The sequence below is a fragment of the Sapajus apella genome, unplaced genomic scaffold, assembly GCF_009761245.1.
Source record: "Sapajus apella isolate SASKATOON/1434 unplaced genomic scaffold, GSC_monkey_1.0 scaffold165, whole genome shotgun sequence".
Classification (NCBI taxonomy): Eukaryota; Metazoa; Chordata; class Mammalia; order Primates; family Cebidae; genus Sapajus; species Sapajus apella.
In genome coordinates, this window is record NW_022437105.1 from 2003512 (window position 1) to 2021522 (window position 18011).

Genomic DNA, 18011 nt, shown 5'->3' on the forward strand with positions numbered 1-18011 from the left:
CTGCCCACCTCAGCCTCCCAAAGCACTAGGATTACAGGCGTGGGCCACAACGCCCAGCCTAGGTCAGGGTTTTAGACCTCCCCTGGACCTGGATTCCTCTGGACATGGGCCCTGCTTGGGGGAAGCAGTCAGGGGTGGGGGACGTGAGTGGCACAGAGGTGATGTGTGCAGTCCCTGCTCAGAGAAGGAGCGGAGCAGAAGCCACTCGGCACAGCTCGAGCCAACCAACAGCCTAGGAGCAGGAGAGATGCAAACCTTCACTTCATACCTTGACAAAGATTCTTTTTATAAACAATTCCACATCTATCATGGAATTGTAGATTTAATCTTCTGAAATGCATGACCCCAGAACTTCACAGTGATCACCACTGACTCCCAGGCACGTGACAGACAGCGCAGCTCCCCTGCGCAGCGTGCTCAGAACCTACCATCCAGCATCACGGAGAACCTACTCTGTGCCAGGCATGTGTTCAAAGGAAGGCATGGGACTGGAGTGCCCGTCTTTGTAATTGACACCATTTTTGATAGGAAACATTATAAAATTTAAAGCAGAAACATGTAACTCCTTTCTTAAATTAAATACGATTGCTCTCGGTGGCTTTCAGGCTGGGCTGCATTACCTGACTGTACACTCAGAGACCCCGAAGTCTCCAGGAGGGCATTTGAATTTATACTTATTTGTCCCTGATCATAATGGAAATAAAGACACTCATTTTTCTGTGTTCTGGGCAGGTGCTGAGAGACCAGTCACATTTTCAAAGCTGAGTGACGTAACTATTAAACATTACACCCTCAAAGTGAAACGATGTGGCTTGTGCAGTTGAGGTAGGTAATCGTGACCCTTCCCCCTACAGAAACAGAGGAAGTTTTTGTCAAAACGAGTTTGAAAACCCACTGCATTTTAGTTCAGGGAAAAGCCATTTTTCTAACAATAAAATAGTGGTAAAATATCCCCAATCAACAGAATAACCACCCATATCAGCCATTTAGCCATGAAAGAAGCCGGCTCAAGGTTCTGGGGTGCACGGTGGAGGCTCTGAGGCTGCAGGATAGACTCAGGATGGGGGCGGGAGCAAGGGTGCTCAAAGGGCAAGGGTGGCGTCCAGGCCACACAGGGATAGATGTCTGGTGGGACCAGAAGCAAGGGGGCTTGAAGGGCAAGGGTGGCATTCAGGGCACAGTGGGAGAACCATGATCTGCACAGGCCATGCAGGATAGACATGGGGTGAGATCAGGAGCAAGAGGCTCAAAAGGAGAGGGTGGCATCCAGGCCAAGACGGGAGAACTATGTTCTTCCCAGACCATGCAGGGGCGTCAGCTTTGCTCATGCAGGAGCCGAGTCTGGCTCTGCCTGCCTTTGGGGGCCTCCCAAACCTCACCCTGGGGGTGAGTCATAGTCACTGGGGGGCTCGTCTGCTCCCAGGTGTGGCCTTGCCCAGGCCTGGGCCCCACTGCCTCCGCCCCCCTCAGCCCCATCGGTCCCCACCTCCGAATTTCCTAACGACTGCCCTTGGGGTGGTTACATGACAGGCTGAGTGTCCCATATTCACAATGCTTGGGATTAGAGGTGTTTTGGATTTCCCATTTTTTTGGATTTTGGAATATTCACATTATGGCAGTTAAGCAACCCTAATCCAAAAATCCGAAATCTGAGATGCTTCAGTGAGCATTTCCTTGGCGTCGTGTTGGTACTCAAAGAGTTCTGGATGTGGGAGCATTTGGATTTCAGAATTTTGGATTAGAGATTCTCAACCTGTATAAAAACAGAAGGACTAGTGAAATATTTTTTTTGTTTGTTCCTGTACTTTTGTTAAAATATCTACAAAGTGTAAGTTCTGATGCAAGTAGTATCAGGACCCTAATGAAAAGCTGTCAGGTTTTATGGAACTAGAATTAGAAATCAAATATATGCCCCAGTTATGAGTTGACATGGTCGTAATTTTAACACTGTTGCTCTCAGGTCTACTTTTTTAAAAAAAAACAAAAAACAATTGTTTGCCTTATTATGTTTATAAAAATGTCTATGTACAAACCCTACTAAATTTCAAAATATATTTCAATCTTATGCCTTTTAATTATATTAATTAAATATATTTCAATTATTTACGATTCAACTTCACTCATTCCCCTAAATCTCTACAGATGATCAGCACTTGGCCTCCAGGGCACCAGTCACAAAAGTGCTGCCACGCTGTTCTCATTAGTTATGTCTACCCTGAATGGTTTAAGAGCTCAGTGAATCCAGTTTAGACAAAGAAAACTAAACTGTCATTTAGCAACTGACAACCAGGACCTAAGTGGGACCCACCCTTACATTCATACTGACTGAAATTAAGACACGTTTTACCTGAAAACACAGCAGGTGTCCCAGTCAGGCTGGCATCAAAAACCTGACATAGATGGTTGGCCAACCCACAGGCCAGCCACTGCCCATCTCCTGTTAAAAAAATAAAAACAAAGGCCTCTTAGAAAAGCCTAATTCATAGGAGTCACACTAACCACAGGCAAGATGTAGAACTTCTCATAAACTTGGTTCTGAAACACACACACGAACATCAGCATGGGGGTCTGCAGGCGCCAGTCCGTGTCCACCCTTTCTCAAGTCCTCTACCCGACAACCTTGTAAGGCACTGCTTTGTCATTGTCATCAGCCTCCCTTAACAGAAGAGGAACAGCAGGATGAGAGAGGGAGGCTGCCGCACAAGGTTGTGAACAGGAAGGGCTGCACCCAAAAGGTCCTGTACCCAGGACAGGACGGCCCCTGAAACATGGTGCCGGAGCCTGCCTCAAATCAGCAGACTGTCCAGAGGCACATTCAGCTAAGCAGTTATGTTGAAACAATTTCTGAAAACAGGGTAGAAATAAATGACACGTCACCCACAATATTCAAACTTGAGGGCCGATAACACTGAAGAAATGTTCTGATCTATCAAAGATCAAACTGACTTTACTGATAATACTACATATCTAATTTCCAAAAATGATTTTAAAACTTCTGTGGCTACAATTATATAATAAAATAAAGGGAATTTAGCAGAATGGTAAATGGTAACCCTTAGGCAACTCAACCCTCTGGACAGGTGGTTTGAGGGGCAAGGCACCAGCCCAGACAGGACTTTCTGTCCAGCCCCAGGCAAGGGCACAGGTCGCCTGCAAGTCAATCTTGCTTCTGAGAAGCATCCGAGTGGTGCAACTATCTAGCCGAGGCCAAGGGCACTCTCACAAGCTGCTCCTCCCTTCTTTCAAACATTATTTAGAAAGAAAAAAAATGCCGAGATCCAATGGAAGTCTGGTGAAGGCATTATCAGGACACACATGAGAACAGGGCGGATCTCACGGAAGCCGAGACACACTCAGCCCTGCAGGAAAAGGCCCCAGCTGAGGGTCTGGCAAGGAAGGGACACTGTGCACAGCCTGTGCAACCATTCCTAGCCTGGCACCTCCAGCCCATCCATGAGCAGAGGCCGCGTCTCCAGAGGGAACTGGCGACTGTTCTGCTAGCTTCTCTGCCTACCAAAGCCCTTCCACCAGGCCCACCTTAACGCTTCTGTAGGAGGGGTCAGATACACAGAGAGCCAAACCCAGAGGAGCTGGCCACGGAACAGCAAATTCAGTGCTAGTGAGTGCCAGTCTCCATGCCAACGCAGGGGCCAGATGCTCTGTGGTCACCCTCACTACAGTCAAGTGAAATGAAGTCTCGGTTTTAATCTAGACACAAACCATCCCATGCAGCTTCAAGTTATCCAAGGTTTTTACAAAGATTTTTACAATTTATGATACAATAGAAAAATGTTTACAGTGGACAGAATAAAAGACTCTTACAAACGAAATGCTACCCAGCTCCCGCAGGACGTGGCGCACCTGAGTACTGGATGCAGCACACGCGTGTGCAGGCGGGGGCTGCGGCGACCCGGGGACCAGGCTTGGCAGGCACAGCGCAGTCCACGGCGTATGCCTCCCTGAGGGAAGGCCAGAGGAAACAATGATCGGGAGACACTCAAAGTGAGATTAGAAGTAAAATATAACCAAGAAATGAAGTGGGCTTCCCCCCATCTACATGTATAATTGTATTCCAGTAAACTTGAATATTTATCTATAAATGTGTATATTTAGACTCTTACATTCAAAGTCATGAAATAACTCTTTTAAATAGACTAACATTTCTCATCGCCTAAAAAGACATATATTTTACATATAAAACAGCAAGGATTTGTTGTGTTTCACATAAACTGATGTGAGTACTGTGATGATTTAGGGATGAGGGTTCTCACTAAGAGAAAATGAATTTCACTTTCCAGTCTCAGGCCGCTGTGGGTGGTGGTGTAATGTCAATCACTCAAATCATCTGCAAATGCCTTCCATGTACACACCAGTGTCTTCTGTGTACACTAACGCCTTCCGTGTACACGCCAATGCCTTCTGTGTACACGCCTGAGCCCTGCGCAGGCATGCGGAGGCCTCGCCACCATTGCTGCCCAGCAGTTCTCAACAGAAGGCCCACAAGAGTCAAACGCAGAAGAGACAGCGTGCTCTGCCTGGAAACCAGGGCCCTCACAGAAAAAATCACCAAAAAAGTCAGAGTTGAATGTAACTGTGATGCCATGCTTCATCTGCATAAGGCCGGATGCATTTTGCTGAGAGCCCACACATAATATCAAGCAGAACATGGCAGAGACAGCAGCAGACTGCAGAAAAGAGCAGTGAGCATGGGCACAGTCAACACGGGTGCTCAGTAATGCAGTGATTGCAAAGTAGACCCACCTACATTAAAATGGGTTTTAAGTACAGTAGCCCATATCTCTTCTCGAACAAGGTAATCTTAAATCCAGGACTGCGAGAGGCCCCAGATGCCTGCCTGTCCAGTCATAAGGGGCCCAGGTGTCTGCAGGACATGCCCACAGCCAGCCACAGCCGGTGTGAGCCAGCCTCGTGGACAGGTGCTTTCCCAATGGCACGGGCCACGGCCACTCAGAATGGGCACCTGGCGCTGCAGCAGCCCCAACATTTTCACCCAATCCACCGGCATGGCAGGGTGAGCATCAGCTACAACATTTTCTAAACTAAATTTTAACAAAAGTTTAATATTCCAAAATTGCGTTAAGGTGGTAAGAACACAGCATGTCTGAAAAATTAACAGGAAAGAATTAAATTTGGCTAAAAAGATATAAATAATATAGATATACATATCTGTGTACATATGTACATAAACACATGCACACATATAAGGTCTTCTACCTGTTTGGAAAGGAACCAGTTGAAGTATTGTAAAGGTCTGGGCTATTTCAAATGAGCTTGGATGAGTACTAGATCACACACCATGTGCAGCTGCTCCTGTGTCTTGACGGTCCTTTACCTTCACTCTTGATGTTGGTCTTCGGCGAAAACATAGTTAAGCTGTGGAAAGAAAACTCTATATCACTCTCAAATATTAAGAGCTCTAAGGTTCCTAAGAGATTTATATTTTACAGTGACAAAAATTATATATATATAGATACAGACGTCTGCATAAATGCTTTCAAGCCCCTCCCACCTGCCCTCCAGCCCTCAAGTCACCTCCTCCCCTCCTGTGTCTCTCAGGCTTCCCCAGAGACATCATCCTGCTACTCATTGTCCTGTGGCTCCTTTAAAATCCTGTAATAGGAACCTGATGCTGGGCTTTTCCTGTTAAGTCCAAAGCCCCGGGTTGGCACTCAGGGCCACCAATGTCTGGCAACCCCTCATCCCCCAGGGCTCCCACACAAAGCCCAACACTCAGAACATGCCTTAATATGGCAGACCTGGGGAATTCACACAAAGCTGCAGGTGCCACTGGAGAATTCCTCCACCCAACCATCATCCATCCATTCACCCATCCCTCCATCCATCTAACCATGCATTCATCCCTCCTTCATTGACCCGCTCATCTGTCTTTCATCTCTGTATCCCTCCATCCCCATCATCCATCCATCCATTCATCCATCTCTCATCCCTCCATCCCACCATCCTCACTCCATCCATCCACCCAGATCCATCCCTCATCTCTGCATCCCTCCATCCTCCCTTCATCCCCCCACTCATCCATCCTTCATCTCTCCATCCATCCATCCTCTCCATCCATGCACCCACTCATCCATCTGTCATCTCTCCATGCCTCCATCCATGCACCATGCATCCATCTCTCACCTCTGCATCTCTCCATCCTCTCCAATCATCCCCACACTCATCCATCTCTCATCCCTCCATCCCTACCATCCATGTAACCACTCATCCATCCCTCATCTCTCCATCCATTCATCCTCTCCATCCATCTCCCCACTCATCCGTCACCTCTCCATCCATCCATCCCCTCCATCCATCCCCCACTCATCCATCTCTCATCCCTCCATCCCTACCATCCATGTAACCACTCATCCATCCCTCATCTCTCCATCCATCCATCTCCCCACTCATCCATCTCTCACCTCTCCATCCATCCATCCCCTCCATCCATCCCCCCACTCATCCATCTCTTACCTCTGCATCTCTCCATCCCTCCATCCATCCCCCGACTCATCCATCCCTCACCTCTGCATCTCTCCATCCTCTCCATCCATCCCCCTACTCATCCATCTCTCACCTCTCCATCCATCCATCCCCTCCATCCATCTACCCACTCATCCATCTGTCATCTCTCCATGTCTCCATCCCTCTATCCCCATCATCCATGCAAGCATGCATCCATCTTTCATCCCTCCATCCCCTTCCATCCATCCATCCATCCCTCCAGAAATGCCTTATGAGAGGGTTTAGGGTGCTGAGTGCTGTCCAAGGCACAGTGGTTTAAAGAACAGATAATAAGTAAGGCATGGTCACCACTGTTCAAGCCAAAGAGAACAAACAAGCAGATCAGGAAAGCCCTTGGACGAGAGGAGGCTGTGAGTTTTCACAGAGTGGCCTGGGATTTCTGCCTGGAGCACAGCAGAGCCAGCGGGAGGGGTGGGGTGGGGCAGTGGCCAGGGGCACATGAAGGGGGAGCTTGGTAGAGGTGAGCACCAACCAGGGAGACTAGCGTGTACTCTGAGGACAGGGACTCCAGGTCACAGGGCCATTTTGGCCACTGTGTTAAGAGACAACAAAGGTCAAGAGATGAGCTAGGAGGAGGGGATATGTCTGCATTTTCTTCAGGAAAGTCAGCTTTCCCTTTGAGGAATAGGCTTGTGAAGATTTGGGGAATCTCAAGGCCTCCCCGTGGTTTCTCAGAGTATCCTGCCACTTCGTCTCTCCTTGTCTCTGAGCAGCCTTGCTAACTCAGGGCTTAAATATACTCTGTGATCTGCTCTGATGTTACAGCAAAGCTGTATTCTAAGAAGAGCACTGTGTCCGGCGCCTTGAGGGGCCACTACTGTTTAGAGAATCATCATGCTCTCCCAGCTCCACACCCCACCAGCTTGCCCTCACTTCACGGGACCACCGTGTTATCGGACAAGGACTCGGAGGGCTGCTCCGTGGCCCAGCGGACAGTGAGTGCTCAGGAAACATTTGCCGCTGCAGCTGCTGCTGACTGGCATGCTGTGGTCCAACCCACCACATTTTAACTCCTGTTTATATTGCTATGTCCATAATGTGACCCTCAGGGATATATCTGTGTCCCTACTGGTGTTAAAGTCCTGCATCTATGACGCAGGTGCATTCCCGATTCTGAGACGAGTTCACTCACTGTGGTGCCGAGGCATAACCAGATGACTTAATTTTACTGCGTAAAACCAGGAATTGGTCCTTCATGACGTTCCGTTTAGCTGTAGAAAGGCAATTTTAAAGAAGAAACAAACACCGAAAATTAACATCTCATTATGGACAGAAGAAGAACAGAGTCTCTTCAAAAAAGAAACATTCGCACCAACAGAATGAATTTCTGACTATAAATTTAAGAGGTTTCATATCTGAAGTCACATCAACCATCACCAGCAAAAGATTAAATAAAGGGGTTAAAAGGATAAGAAAATAACCCAAGTTGGTTTTTGTTTGTTTTTAAGACAGAGTCTCATTCTGTCGCCCAGGCTGGAGTGCAGTGGTGCAATCTAGGCTCACTGCAACCTCTGCCTCCCAGTTTCAAGTGGTTCTCCTGCCTCTGCCTCCTGAATAACTGGGATTACAGGCACAGCACACACCACCACGACTGGTTAATTTTTGTATTTTTAGTAGAGAGGGGGTTTCACCATGTTGGTCAAGATGGCCTCGAACTCTTGACCTCATGATCCACCCACCTCGGCCTCCCAAAGTTCTGGGATTCCAGGCATGAGCCACTGCGCCTGGCCCAGCCTATTTTACATTTTGCATACGACTACCAGTTGACAAACACTCTGACATCACGTGACCTTACCATAAATATTTACAAATCAAAAAAAAATGTTTTCAGATGAAATATAGTTTTGCGAGAACTATTTATTTTCGCATAAACTTAATAATTGGTGTTCAATATGAATAGTCTGTATAATATTATAAAATAGCTTTAGAAAAAATGAATATTTGCATAATACTGAATAATTCTAAAAATAGTTCCTTTTTGTAAACAAATTCAGTTCTGTTTCTGCTACTATTTCATATTGGATAACCTAAATTATATTCCCATTAAGAATCAAGTGGACTGGCTGGGCATGGGGGCTCACGCCTAGAATCCCAGCACTTTGGGAGGCCAAGGCGGGCACCTCACGAGATCAGGAAATTCAGACCATCCTGGCCAACATAGTGAAATATCATCTCTACTAAAAATACAAAAATTAGCTGAGCATAGTAGTGGGTGCCTGTAATCCCAGCTACTTTGGAGGCTGAAGCAAGAGAATCGCTGAACCCTGCTTCAGCCTCCCAAGGAGGTGGAGGTTGCAGTGAGCCGAGATCATACCACTGCGCTCCAGCCCAGGTGTCACTGCAAGACTCCATCTCAAAAAAAAGAATCAAGTGGCCCTAATAGAGCATTAACTTAAGGTTGTGGACGTCTCACTGTGCAAATCAAAGTCCAGGAGGTGACCAGGAACCTGTTGAGTCAGGCCTCTACCCTGGGCCTGGGCCTAGGCCTGGGTACTGCTGGCCTCACAGGGTTGCACAGGGCGAAGCCGAACCTGGAAAGGGAGAGGTTTCTATGGGAAAGGAAGATAGATGCCACACACAGCTGGGACCCAGAGGGACCCTCAGAGGATGGAGGAGAAGCCAGGAAACTGCCCTGTCCAATCTACACAGTCAGGAAAGGAGAAAAAGCCTTCTCCAAAAAATGATAAAGTATCACCAAAAGGAAAACAATTTCAGGATAAAATAATAACGTTATGGACACATTAGTAGTATACTTCATTATGAGAAAGTCTAAAAAGTCCTAGAATAAGGTTTATAAACATATAACTGCATGTTACTTTCACAAATGCTCTAAGCATTAACATATAATAGTTCCTCGTCCATCACATACATTCTTTTTTATATTATCTCCTTTATAGTTTTATAAGCAGAAGGCAGCAAATTTTGGGATTATAGCATTACTGTAAATGAAACATATCCATTAATTTTCCATGGGAATATTTTCTAAACTACACACAAAACATCAACATGTTAAAATTTCATCACTTTGTAAAAGCTATCTCCATATTAAAACTATTTATATGATTGTTCTTATTAAAGGTTTTGTTCTAAACTCTAAATACTATCACTGGTTGCAAACAACAGTACATCACATATACTCATCTGAAACAAGATGATCCATATTGACAAAAAGTCTAAAAATTCCACTTCTAAGGCATGATCTAAATCAATGAAGCATATGTAAAAAGAAAAGCTAAGGAAACAAATAGGGTAAGTTTTGAAAGAGAAAATCATGAGACTTGTGTCTCCTTCAGGACAGATTGTGCGGCAAGATCTCACTCCCCAAACGCGCAGCCGTCCACGGAGGCAGGCAGACAAGACATGGGTCTCTGTGTGCTGGAAACGCAGGAGGCCCTGCTCGCCACTCAGCGTAGTCTACGAACAAGGGGGAGCTTCAAACCATCATTCTCAGCAAACTGACAGAAGAGCAGAAGATCAAACACCGCATGTTCTCACTCATAGGCCGGTGTTGAACAATGAGAACACATCGACACAGGGAGGGGAGCACTATACACTGGGGTCAGTTGGGGGGAAATAGGGGAAGGACGGTGGGGGGTTGGGAGCTGGGGAGAGATAGCAAGGGGAGAGATGCCAGATGTAAGTGATGGGGAGGAAGGCAGCAAATCACACTGCCACGTGTGTACCTATGCAACAATCTTGCATGTTCTTTATATGTACCCTAAAACCTAAACTGCAATAAAATAAATAAATGGGAAAAAAAAAAGAACTTTGGAAAACCATCTGAACAGTCTAGTATTACTGCAATGATTAGCTATTTTAATTAATATTGGTTAGTCAAGTTTTTCCGAAAATTTTTCACTAGAAATGTATGTATATACATAAAATTCCTTTGGTATTAATTAAGCGAATGGTTCAAAAAGGCTTTTTTACGTTGCACAACAATGTGAAGGTACAGAATGCCACTGAACCATACACCCAAAATGGTTAAAATGGTAAGTTTTATTTTATATATATCTTATAATTTAAAAAAAGAAATGAACAGAAAATTTCTTTTAAAAGACACGAAAAACAGACTACTACATATATAATGCAATAAGACCATATTATTTACCTAATAAACAGTTTCAGTTCTTCACTAGCATAATTACTACCTAGGACTTTTTCAATTTTTTGAGTGCTGCTATTTAAAAGGCGAATGCTGACTTTCATTATCTGTGTAACATGCTGGTTAGGTATTCAGACAGCCTCTCCCACAGAGAAAAGCCACAAATGCCAGATGAAATATATGCTTTATCTTGTTAAACGCAGAAGAAAGAAAATGAGGACAAGATATCGAAACTGAGGTGAGCTGTGGACGCTGTAACTCCAGCCGCAGGGACCTAGGATTTGTGTGGCCTCAGGGAGGTGCGGGCAGAAAGGCCAAGCCCGCCGGCCACTGCACGATCTCAGACTGGCCCAGGAAGCCTGTGCCGTGATGGTGTGTGCTGGTCCCAGGCTTGTGGTCCTGTAGTCAGAGGGACCGTGGCAAGTGGCTTAAAAGGCCAGAAGCTATAGACTTGTGCACCCAAACCCCTGAAAGCAACACAAATCTCCTCTAATGGAACGCACTGCACTTCATTCAGTTCCAAAAAATATATGAAAACAAACAAAACAGAACAAAAAAACTAAGCATCCATTTCTCTGATGAAAATTGATACAAAAATCCTCAATAAAACGTTAGCAGACTGAATTCTACAACACAGCAGAAAGATTATACATCATGGGATTTATCCCTGACATACAAGGCTGGTTTTATACTCAAAATCAATGATACACCTAATTCAAAGCTGTACACAAATCATTCAGGTATAGAAACAGAGAAAGCTCTTGCTAGGTCATTCTGTGGAGCTGGCACACCAAAACCAAACCCAGCAAGTTCCTGAGAAATCAATCACTCAAGAACATGAATCCAAAATGTCCTGTACAAAATAATAGCAAAGAGATAATAAATGCAAATTAGGTTTATGACAGCAACGTGTGGCTGATTAAACACAAGCAACAATCACCTCAGGAAAAGGCAAACGAAATCATAAGACAGCTTTGTATCTCCACTGGTTGCCACATGGCTCAGAAGGGTCTCCAGATGCTGGTGAGACCCCACCCCCAGCTGGTTTCCAGGTTCTTGGCACCTTCAGAGCAAGAAATTAGATGTGAAAAGCAGCAGGTTTTGCTACAAAGTGAAAGCACACACCTAAGTGAGAAGCCAGGTGAGCTCAGGAGAGGGAAGCATGCTTAGAGGACTTTGAGCACCCCATTTTGTGGGTGTTTCTTTAATGAGAGGGTGGGATCATCATCAGGTATCCTGGGAATGGAGGGGATTTCAGGTAACCCCCTACTACAGCCCCCTCTCTTATTTGGGTTTTCCCAGAACTGAGGAGGCCTCACAGTGATGGGTTGGCCTTTTCTCTCCCTTGCTTTGGGTTTTCTGCTGCCCTGTGGTTACTTTGCCACCTTCCTGTGTTCACTGTTGCTTGGGTTTTCCATTTTCCTGCGACCACCCAGTGCTAATCCTGTCTCACACTGGGTGAGCAGAAATTCCAGCGCCCAGCAACATCCGGCCTTGGCCAGGGCTCAGGGCAGGTGGGGAGGTGTGTGCCGCTAGAGTAGCAGTTGGCCAGCTACCTGGGAATATCTTCACCATTGTCTGCCACATGGGGAACCTTACCCAAGCCCAGCAGCTGCCCCTGCAGACCTCAGGGCAGCCCTCCCGGCTCCAGGATACAGCAGGTGCTGCAAAGGCTGCTCACAACAGCAGCGGCCTGGGACAAGCTGAACATCTGTTAACACTGAATAAACTGTGGGTACATAAACGGCAGAATATCCAGACAACAGAATGCTACACAGCAACTGAAACAAATCTCACAGACACAAAGTGAAAACAGCACACCACAAAAGAACGCACGTAAGAAAGAATATTACTCTATGCATGAACAGCTCCAGCCCCAGACCAGACATGTTAGAAGAGACATTGTGATGAAGGATTTTTTCAGTGTCTCTTTGCCAGCTGGAAGCCCCCGAGGCTGGCAGTGCCCCTGCCCAGGCCTCCCTGGGCCCTCACTAGGCACAGGAACTACCTGCCCACTTGGCCCCCATTTGTGTTACGGCCCATTCGGTCCTGCTGCCCTGCCCTGGCCTGTGGCTCTGGGGCGGGCCTGGCCCCACTGCTGTTCCTGTGTGGGGGTGACTGCCCAGCGCTGGTGGAGGGTGGAAGGCTACAGCATTACAGCATTTTTCATACCCACATTCAGTGAGTCCTGAGTTCTTGTCCCGCATCCAAGAATAGGTTATCCTGACCACTGAAGAGTGAGAAGGGTGGAGAGTTTTTTTGTTTGTTTTTGAGATAGAGTCTTGCTCTGTCGCTTAGGGTGGAGTGCAGTGGTGCAATCTCAGCTCACTGCAACCTTCGCCTCCAGGGATCAAGCGATTCTTCTGCCTAAGTCTTCCAAGTAGTTGGGATTACAGGCGTGAGCCACTGCGCCCAGGCAGAGAGTTTTATTGAGTGACAGCTCTTAGCGGAGAGGGGACCCAGAGAGGGCAGCCCCCTACCCTCAGTCAGGTAGTCCCCCCACAACCACTGCTGTGTGGCTGAGTTCAGGGCTTTTATGGGCTCAGAATGGGGCAGTGCATGTTGATTGGTTTATGACTATGCAAAAAAGGCACAACTCAGAGATGGGCACAGCAGTGTAAAAACCAATTACAGAAGGGTAGGTTTATGTAAAATAGGTGAAGGGTAGCGACCAATCAGAGGAAAGCGTGCCAGACAGGAAAACAGGTTCTCAATCTGATCTGTGGATTTATCCGACACCTACAGTTTGGCTTTCAGGCTTTAAACTGTCTTTGGTTTGGAGGTCAGGTTTCATCGGGGACCTGCCTGCGGCTACCTGGGGATTTCTCTAACTCCTGCTGCTGTCAGTTGCTACGGATGAATGGTAGGAGGTGAGATTGACAAGGCTAAGAGAGACCAGGAGGGGTGGGGGAAAAGCACATGAGGAAGCTTGGGGTATCCAGGAAGATGAGGAGGTTCGGGGGGCTAAGGAGAACAAAGAGGCTGGGAGGACCAGTCAAGGAGGCCTGGAGGACCCAGGAGGGCAAGAAGGAGGGCAGGAGGGCCCAGGAGGAGGAAGAGGCCAAGAGGGCCCAGGAAGAGGAGGAGGCCGGGAGGCCCAGGAGGAAGCAGCAGCTTGGGGAGGGTTAGGCCCACAGCAGCCCACGGGCATTCTCTTCTCAGCCATCTTCCAACCCACCTGCTGTTGTCTTCTCTGCTGTTCGTGTCTTTCACAATTTAAGATGCCTTCTCAATGATGAGTAATTAGCGCCTCCTTACATAGCAGAAGTGCCATGACTTCATAAGGTCAGAGGCCACTCCCAGCGAGGAATCAGCTTGGCCTGGAGGCTGCCATGCTGGCTGAGCCTGGCCGCCTTCCCCAGGCCTTCATTCTCACAGTTTCTCAGAACTGTCCCCATGGTGATGGGATGGTAGCAGAGCATAAACCAGCAGGAGATGGGCACTTAACCCCGAAGGTGGGTCTTTCATGGAAAGAGGGCCTAGGAATGGGGGACCTGTCGGAAACCCCGCAGCAGCAGGGACCCTCATGTAGGGCAGAACAAGGAAACAGCTCCAGGCCCAAGCTCAGCTCTGAGTCCCGGCCTAGCGCCTGAAAACGTCCCTCCCCAGTCTGCAAGGCAGGCGGGAACCACACAGTCTGTGAGACCCAGGAAAGGCACAGGTGCTCAAGGCATGATTTCAAAAAGTCTCGTAGGAAGAGGGGGCAGAGAGGTTAGGACAGAAGTCCCAGAAGTCAAGCTCAAGGGCTTCAAGGGAGCATGAAGGACATGGCCCATGTCAGAGGGTGGGCTCCACGGGAGTTCCAGACATGCCTGACGAGGGAACCCCAGCCCAGCCCAGCCCGGGAAGAGGCCTGAGGGCAGGGTCGCCAGTTCACTGGTGGGGAAGACGGCCCTTCCGGGAGGTGAGGGCCAGCGGTCAGGCAGCTACAAGGGAGAAGGTGAAAGAAGGGTACAGGGAAGCCTCAGGCTTTCGAAGTAGGTCCAGTAGGAGGTTTACCAAGACCAATTAAAGGGTTAGGCTGGTCAATGAAGGAAAAAAAGACGTAATTATCAGTAAGCCTTGAAAGAAATGGAACATAACAAAGTTTACCATCTTAAAGTGAAAGTTAATTTTTATATATTTGAAAGATGCAACGTGGATTTATTTGGCTGCTGCTTAGAACAAACCAATAAAAAATATTGTTGAGGCAATCAGGGATAATTTATTATGGCCTTGCTAATGCAAGATTCCAGAAAGTTACTGGTTTTGACATAATGTCATGGTGGTAAAAATGTACAGGTTCCAGAAAGGTGCACTGAAGTGTGCAGGTGTACAAACACTCAGGATTCGCTTTCCAACTCCTCAGCAGAGGAAAAAGGGAAAAAGATGTTCTCACCATCAATCACTGCTGAGGGTGCACTCTGCACCCCCACTGCACCAGGCACCAGCCTTCAATCTTGGGCACGGTGCTGAATTGCTACAAGGGATGCCCAGTTCAGGAGGGGAAGCACCCAGCATGTTCCCACCATAGCAGGCACGTAACAAACACATGAGAGGCAGAGATACAAAGGAGGGAAGGCTGGAAGGAAGTGCAGAATGCGTATTTTAACAGATAGGAATTCTCAAAGCCATGTAGCAGCCCTAGCCACAACAAGAAGGCATCAGCCTGCGTTCTTAGATTTCATAGCTCACTAAACTCACCACATCGCTGTTCACTAGCAGCCTTGGTGCTTTTCACCTTGGCAATTCCCAGATACAGTGGAGAGGTAGGAAGGACACAGGAGCTGAAACAGAAACAAACCACATAAAACTAGGAGTGCAAAGAATGATATGATGGACATATTTCAATGACACACTCACTTTAAGGACGGTTACAAATGACTAATAAATGCAGCTATGGACAGAGCAGTATTTGAAAATGAAAACCCTCAAGCATATTCTTATCCTTGTTGGGAAAAAATTAATATATTCTTAATAAAGGTGCTGTTTTATAATGTACATTCTATCCTGAAATAAAATAGTGGTTCACATTAAAGTAAACTATTAACTATTTAGTTTTCAACAAGATAGAAGCAACAGCATGAAAAACTGTTTCTTCCAACCAGCGCTGGTAGAGCTCAGAGTTTCCTAAACTTTATTTCTCAACACACAAAGAAATACAGGTGAACGTGCACACACACTCCACACCTGAAGGCACTCTACCTGGCTGGCACTGAGAGGCCCTGTCCCACCCTGGAGCACTGCTGAGCCATGACCAGCGCGGCTGGGTCCACCTCCAACACGGCGATCTTCCCTCCAAACAGGGAGGCCAGCAAGCACAGCGCCTGCAGTGACACAGTTTCCACGTGGTTAGTGACACTATCTGGGAAAGGAGATTCAAGGAGTATCTGAACATGCGTCTAACACTGGCTTCATTCTCACAGCAGGGTCACCACCCTGTCACTCCAAAAACGTTTTCTCACACAAAATCCCATTTCCTCAGCCAGTAGTTACTACATCACTCTGTAGAAAGGAGAAATCGGAGGGGCCATGTCTCAGGACCGACCTTGCCATCTGTGAAGCGGCTCCTCAGGGCACATGATCCAGCCAACAGGATGCTGAGGCTGTGGAAATCTTCAGTTCAGCAAGACCAGGAGAAACATGAGGGGGAGGAAGGGAGCACATATACACGGAGTCACTGCCCAGGCCCCGCCACACATGCTCCAGGCCCCATCACACACATTGCAGGCTGCGCACCACATACCCACACACACCAGGCCAAACACCACACACACACACCAAGCCCTGAGCCTCACACACTCCAGGCCCCACCACACACAGGCCAGGACCCATCACACACACGCCAGGCCCAGCCACACACACTGCAGCCTGTGAACCACATACCCACACATATGCAAGGCCCCATGCTGCAAACATACCAGGCCACATACCACACACACTCCAGGCCCCGCCACACAAACGCCAGGCCCTGCTCTAAGGCTGGGATGTGACTCGGACTGAGACCTGCAGCTCAGCCTCCTGGAGAAGCCACACATCCAGCAGCAGCTCAGAAAGGAAATGTGTTATTAAGAGTTGTGACCGTTTTGGGGAAGAAAGGCTGAGTTTGCAAGGAGAAGCCATGGCTGGCTGAGCTGAGGAGGGGCAAGGATGGGCGCCTGAAGGGAAGGGGGAGTGTGAAGATGCAGATGGATCCAGCAGCCCCACAGAGGCCTGTGCATTCAGGGCTGGAAAGGAGGCACCAAGAGAAGCCAGTGCCTAGGAGGCGGCCGCGGACGACCCCCTGCAATGGAGGAGAGGGTTGGAATCCAGCCTGCTTTTCAAAGTGACCTGGGTTCCTGGGCAGAAAGTATGTGGCTGGTGGCAGCCAGGGAGCTAGGAGAGGAGGGTGGAACCTCTGGGGTCGGGGGATGAGATGGAGACTTTAGGGGCAGGAGGTAGGTAGAGGTTACTATTCCTACATTCCTGGGGGTGGCAGAAACTGGGGAAGGGAACCAGGGTTGGAGAGGACAGCGCCTCAGCCGGGTTTACGCTGCGCAAGCCTGGGGCTCTGGGAGGCTCTCAAGGGATACTGGAGAAGCCAGGGGCTTCCCAGGGGTGTTCCCATGGGTGTTGGGGTGTTGCACACCCCAGGTGGCCTGGAGTGTCTGGCGAGGGCCTGGCGGATGGAGGCAAGAGGTGGCTCCAGGGCTGAGTGCCTGAGGGTCTGGGAAAGGTCCTCATCCTTCGGATCTGGCAGCACAGAGGTCCTTGCGTTCTCAATGCTGAGTTGTGACTGAAGCATCTCATCCTGTGATGCATGTGTACCACGGAGTCACTCAGATCACGTGGTGAGGCCTTCTCCACAAACACTTTCACTGCCCCACATACCAGTCAAAGGAAAACATCACAGTTACGCAGCAGTACACCAAAGATCTTACCCTTGTAACATAAAGCAGCTTCCACTTCCAGGTTTGCCAGGTTAAACACGAATAAGCCCACTGAGCTTCCAATCCACAAGCACTGGGTGTTCTCAGAGGAAAGACTGATTTACGAACAAAAAGAAAAGAACACACACTAATCTTACTCCTGAAGGTTTGGTCCCACACACGCCCCTTGGCCTGGCTGTGAGCTCTTTGCGGAAGTGGGGAGCACAAGCCGGGGTGGGTTCCTGCCAGTGAGAACCACATCTGTGCTGGGCTCCCATTCAGCCTGTGCTGGGTCTCCTGGGCACCTGCTAACAACCAGGTGTTAGCACCAGTCCATGCTTCCCCCACCAGTGTCAACAGAAGGTGTCATGTGGCTCCTGCTTTGCTCTAAGGGCCCCCTCTGCTCTAGGTAAGATGGGGGCCTCGAAGAGCCTTGGGTCTACGCATCCTCTGGGAGCACAGCATCCAGCCTCCAT

The 18011-nt window shown here is 48.1% G+C and overlaps 1 protein-coding gene across 1 annotated transcript in view; it reads right to left on the reverse strand.

Annotated features, from left to right (window-relative positions):
* Window positions 1–18011, reverse strand: part of WDR27 (WD repeat domain 27) — a 266107-nt gene that overhangs the window by 201941 nt on the left and 46155 nt on the right. Inside the window, 8 exon segments of the mRNA XM_032267079.1 lie at window positions 2348–2437; window positions 3862–3959; window positions 5317–5394; window positions 7676–7754; window positions 15332–15414; window positions 15833–15954; window positions 16176–16243; window positions 17548–17651. Of these exon segments, the coding sequence (XP_032122970.1) occupies window positions 2348–2437; window positions 3862–3959; window positions 5317–5394; window positions 7676–7754; window positions 15332–15414; window positions 15833–15954; window positions 16176–16243; window positions 17548–17651 (722 nt within the window).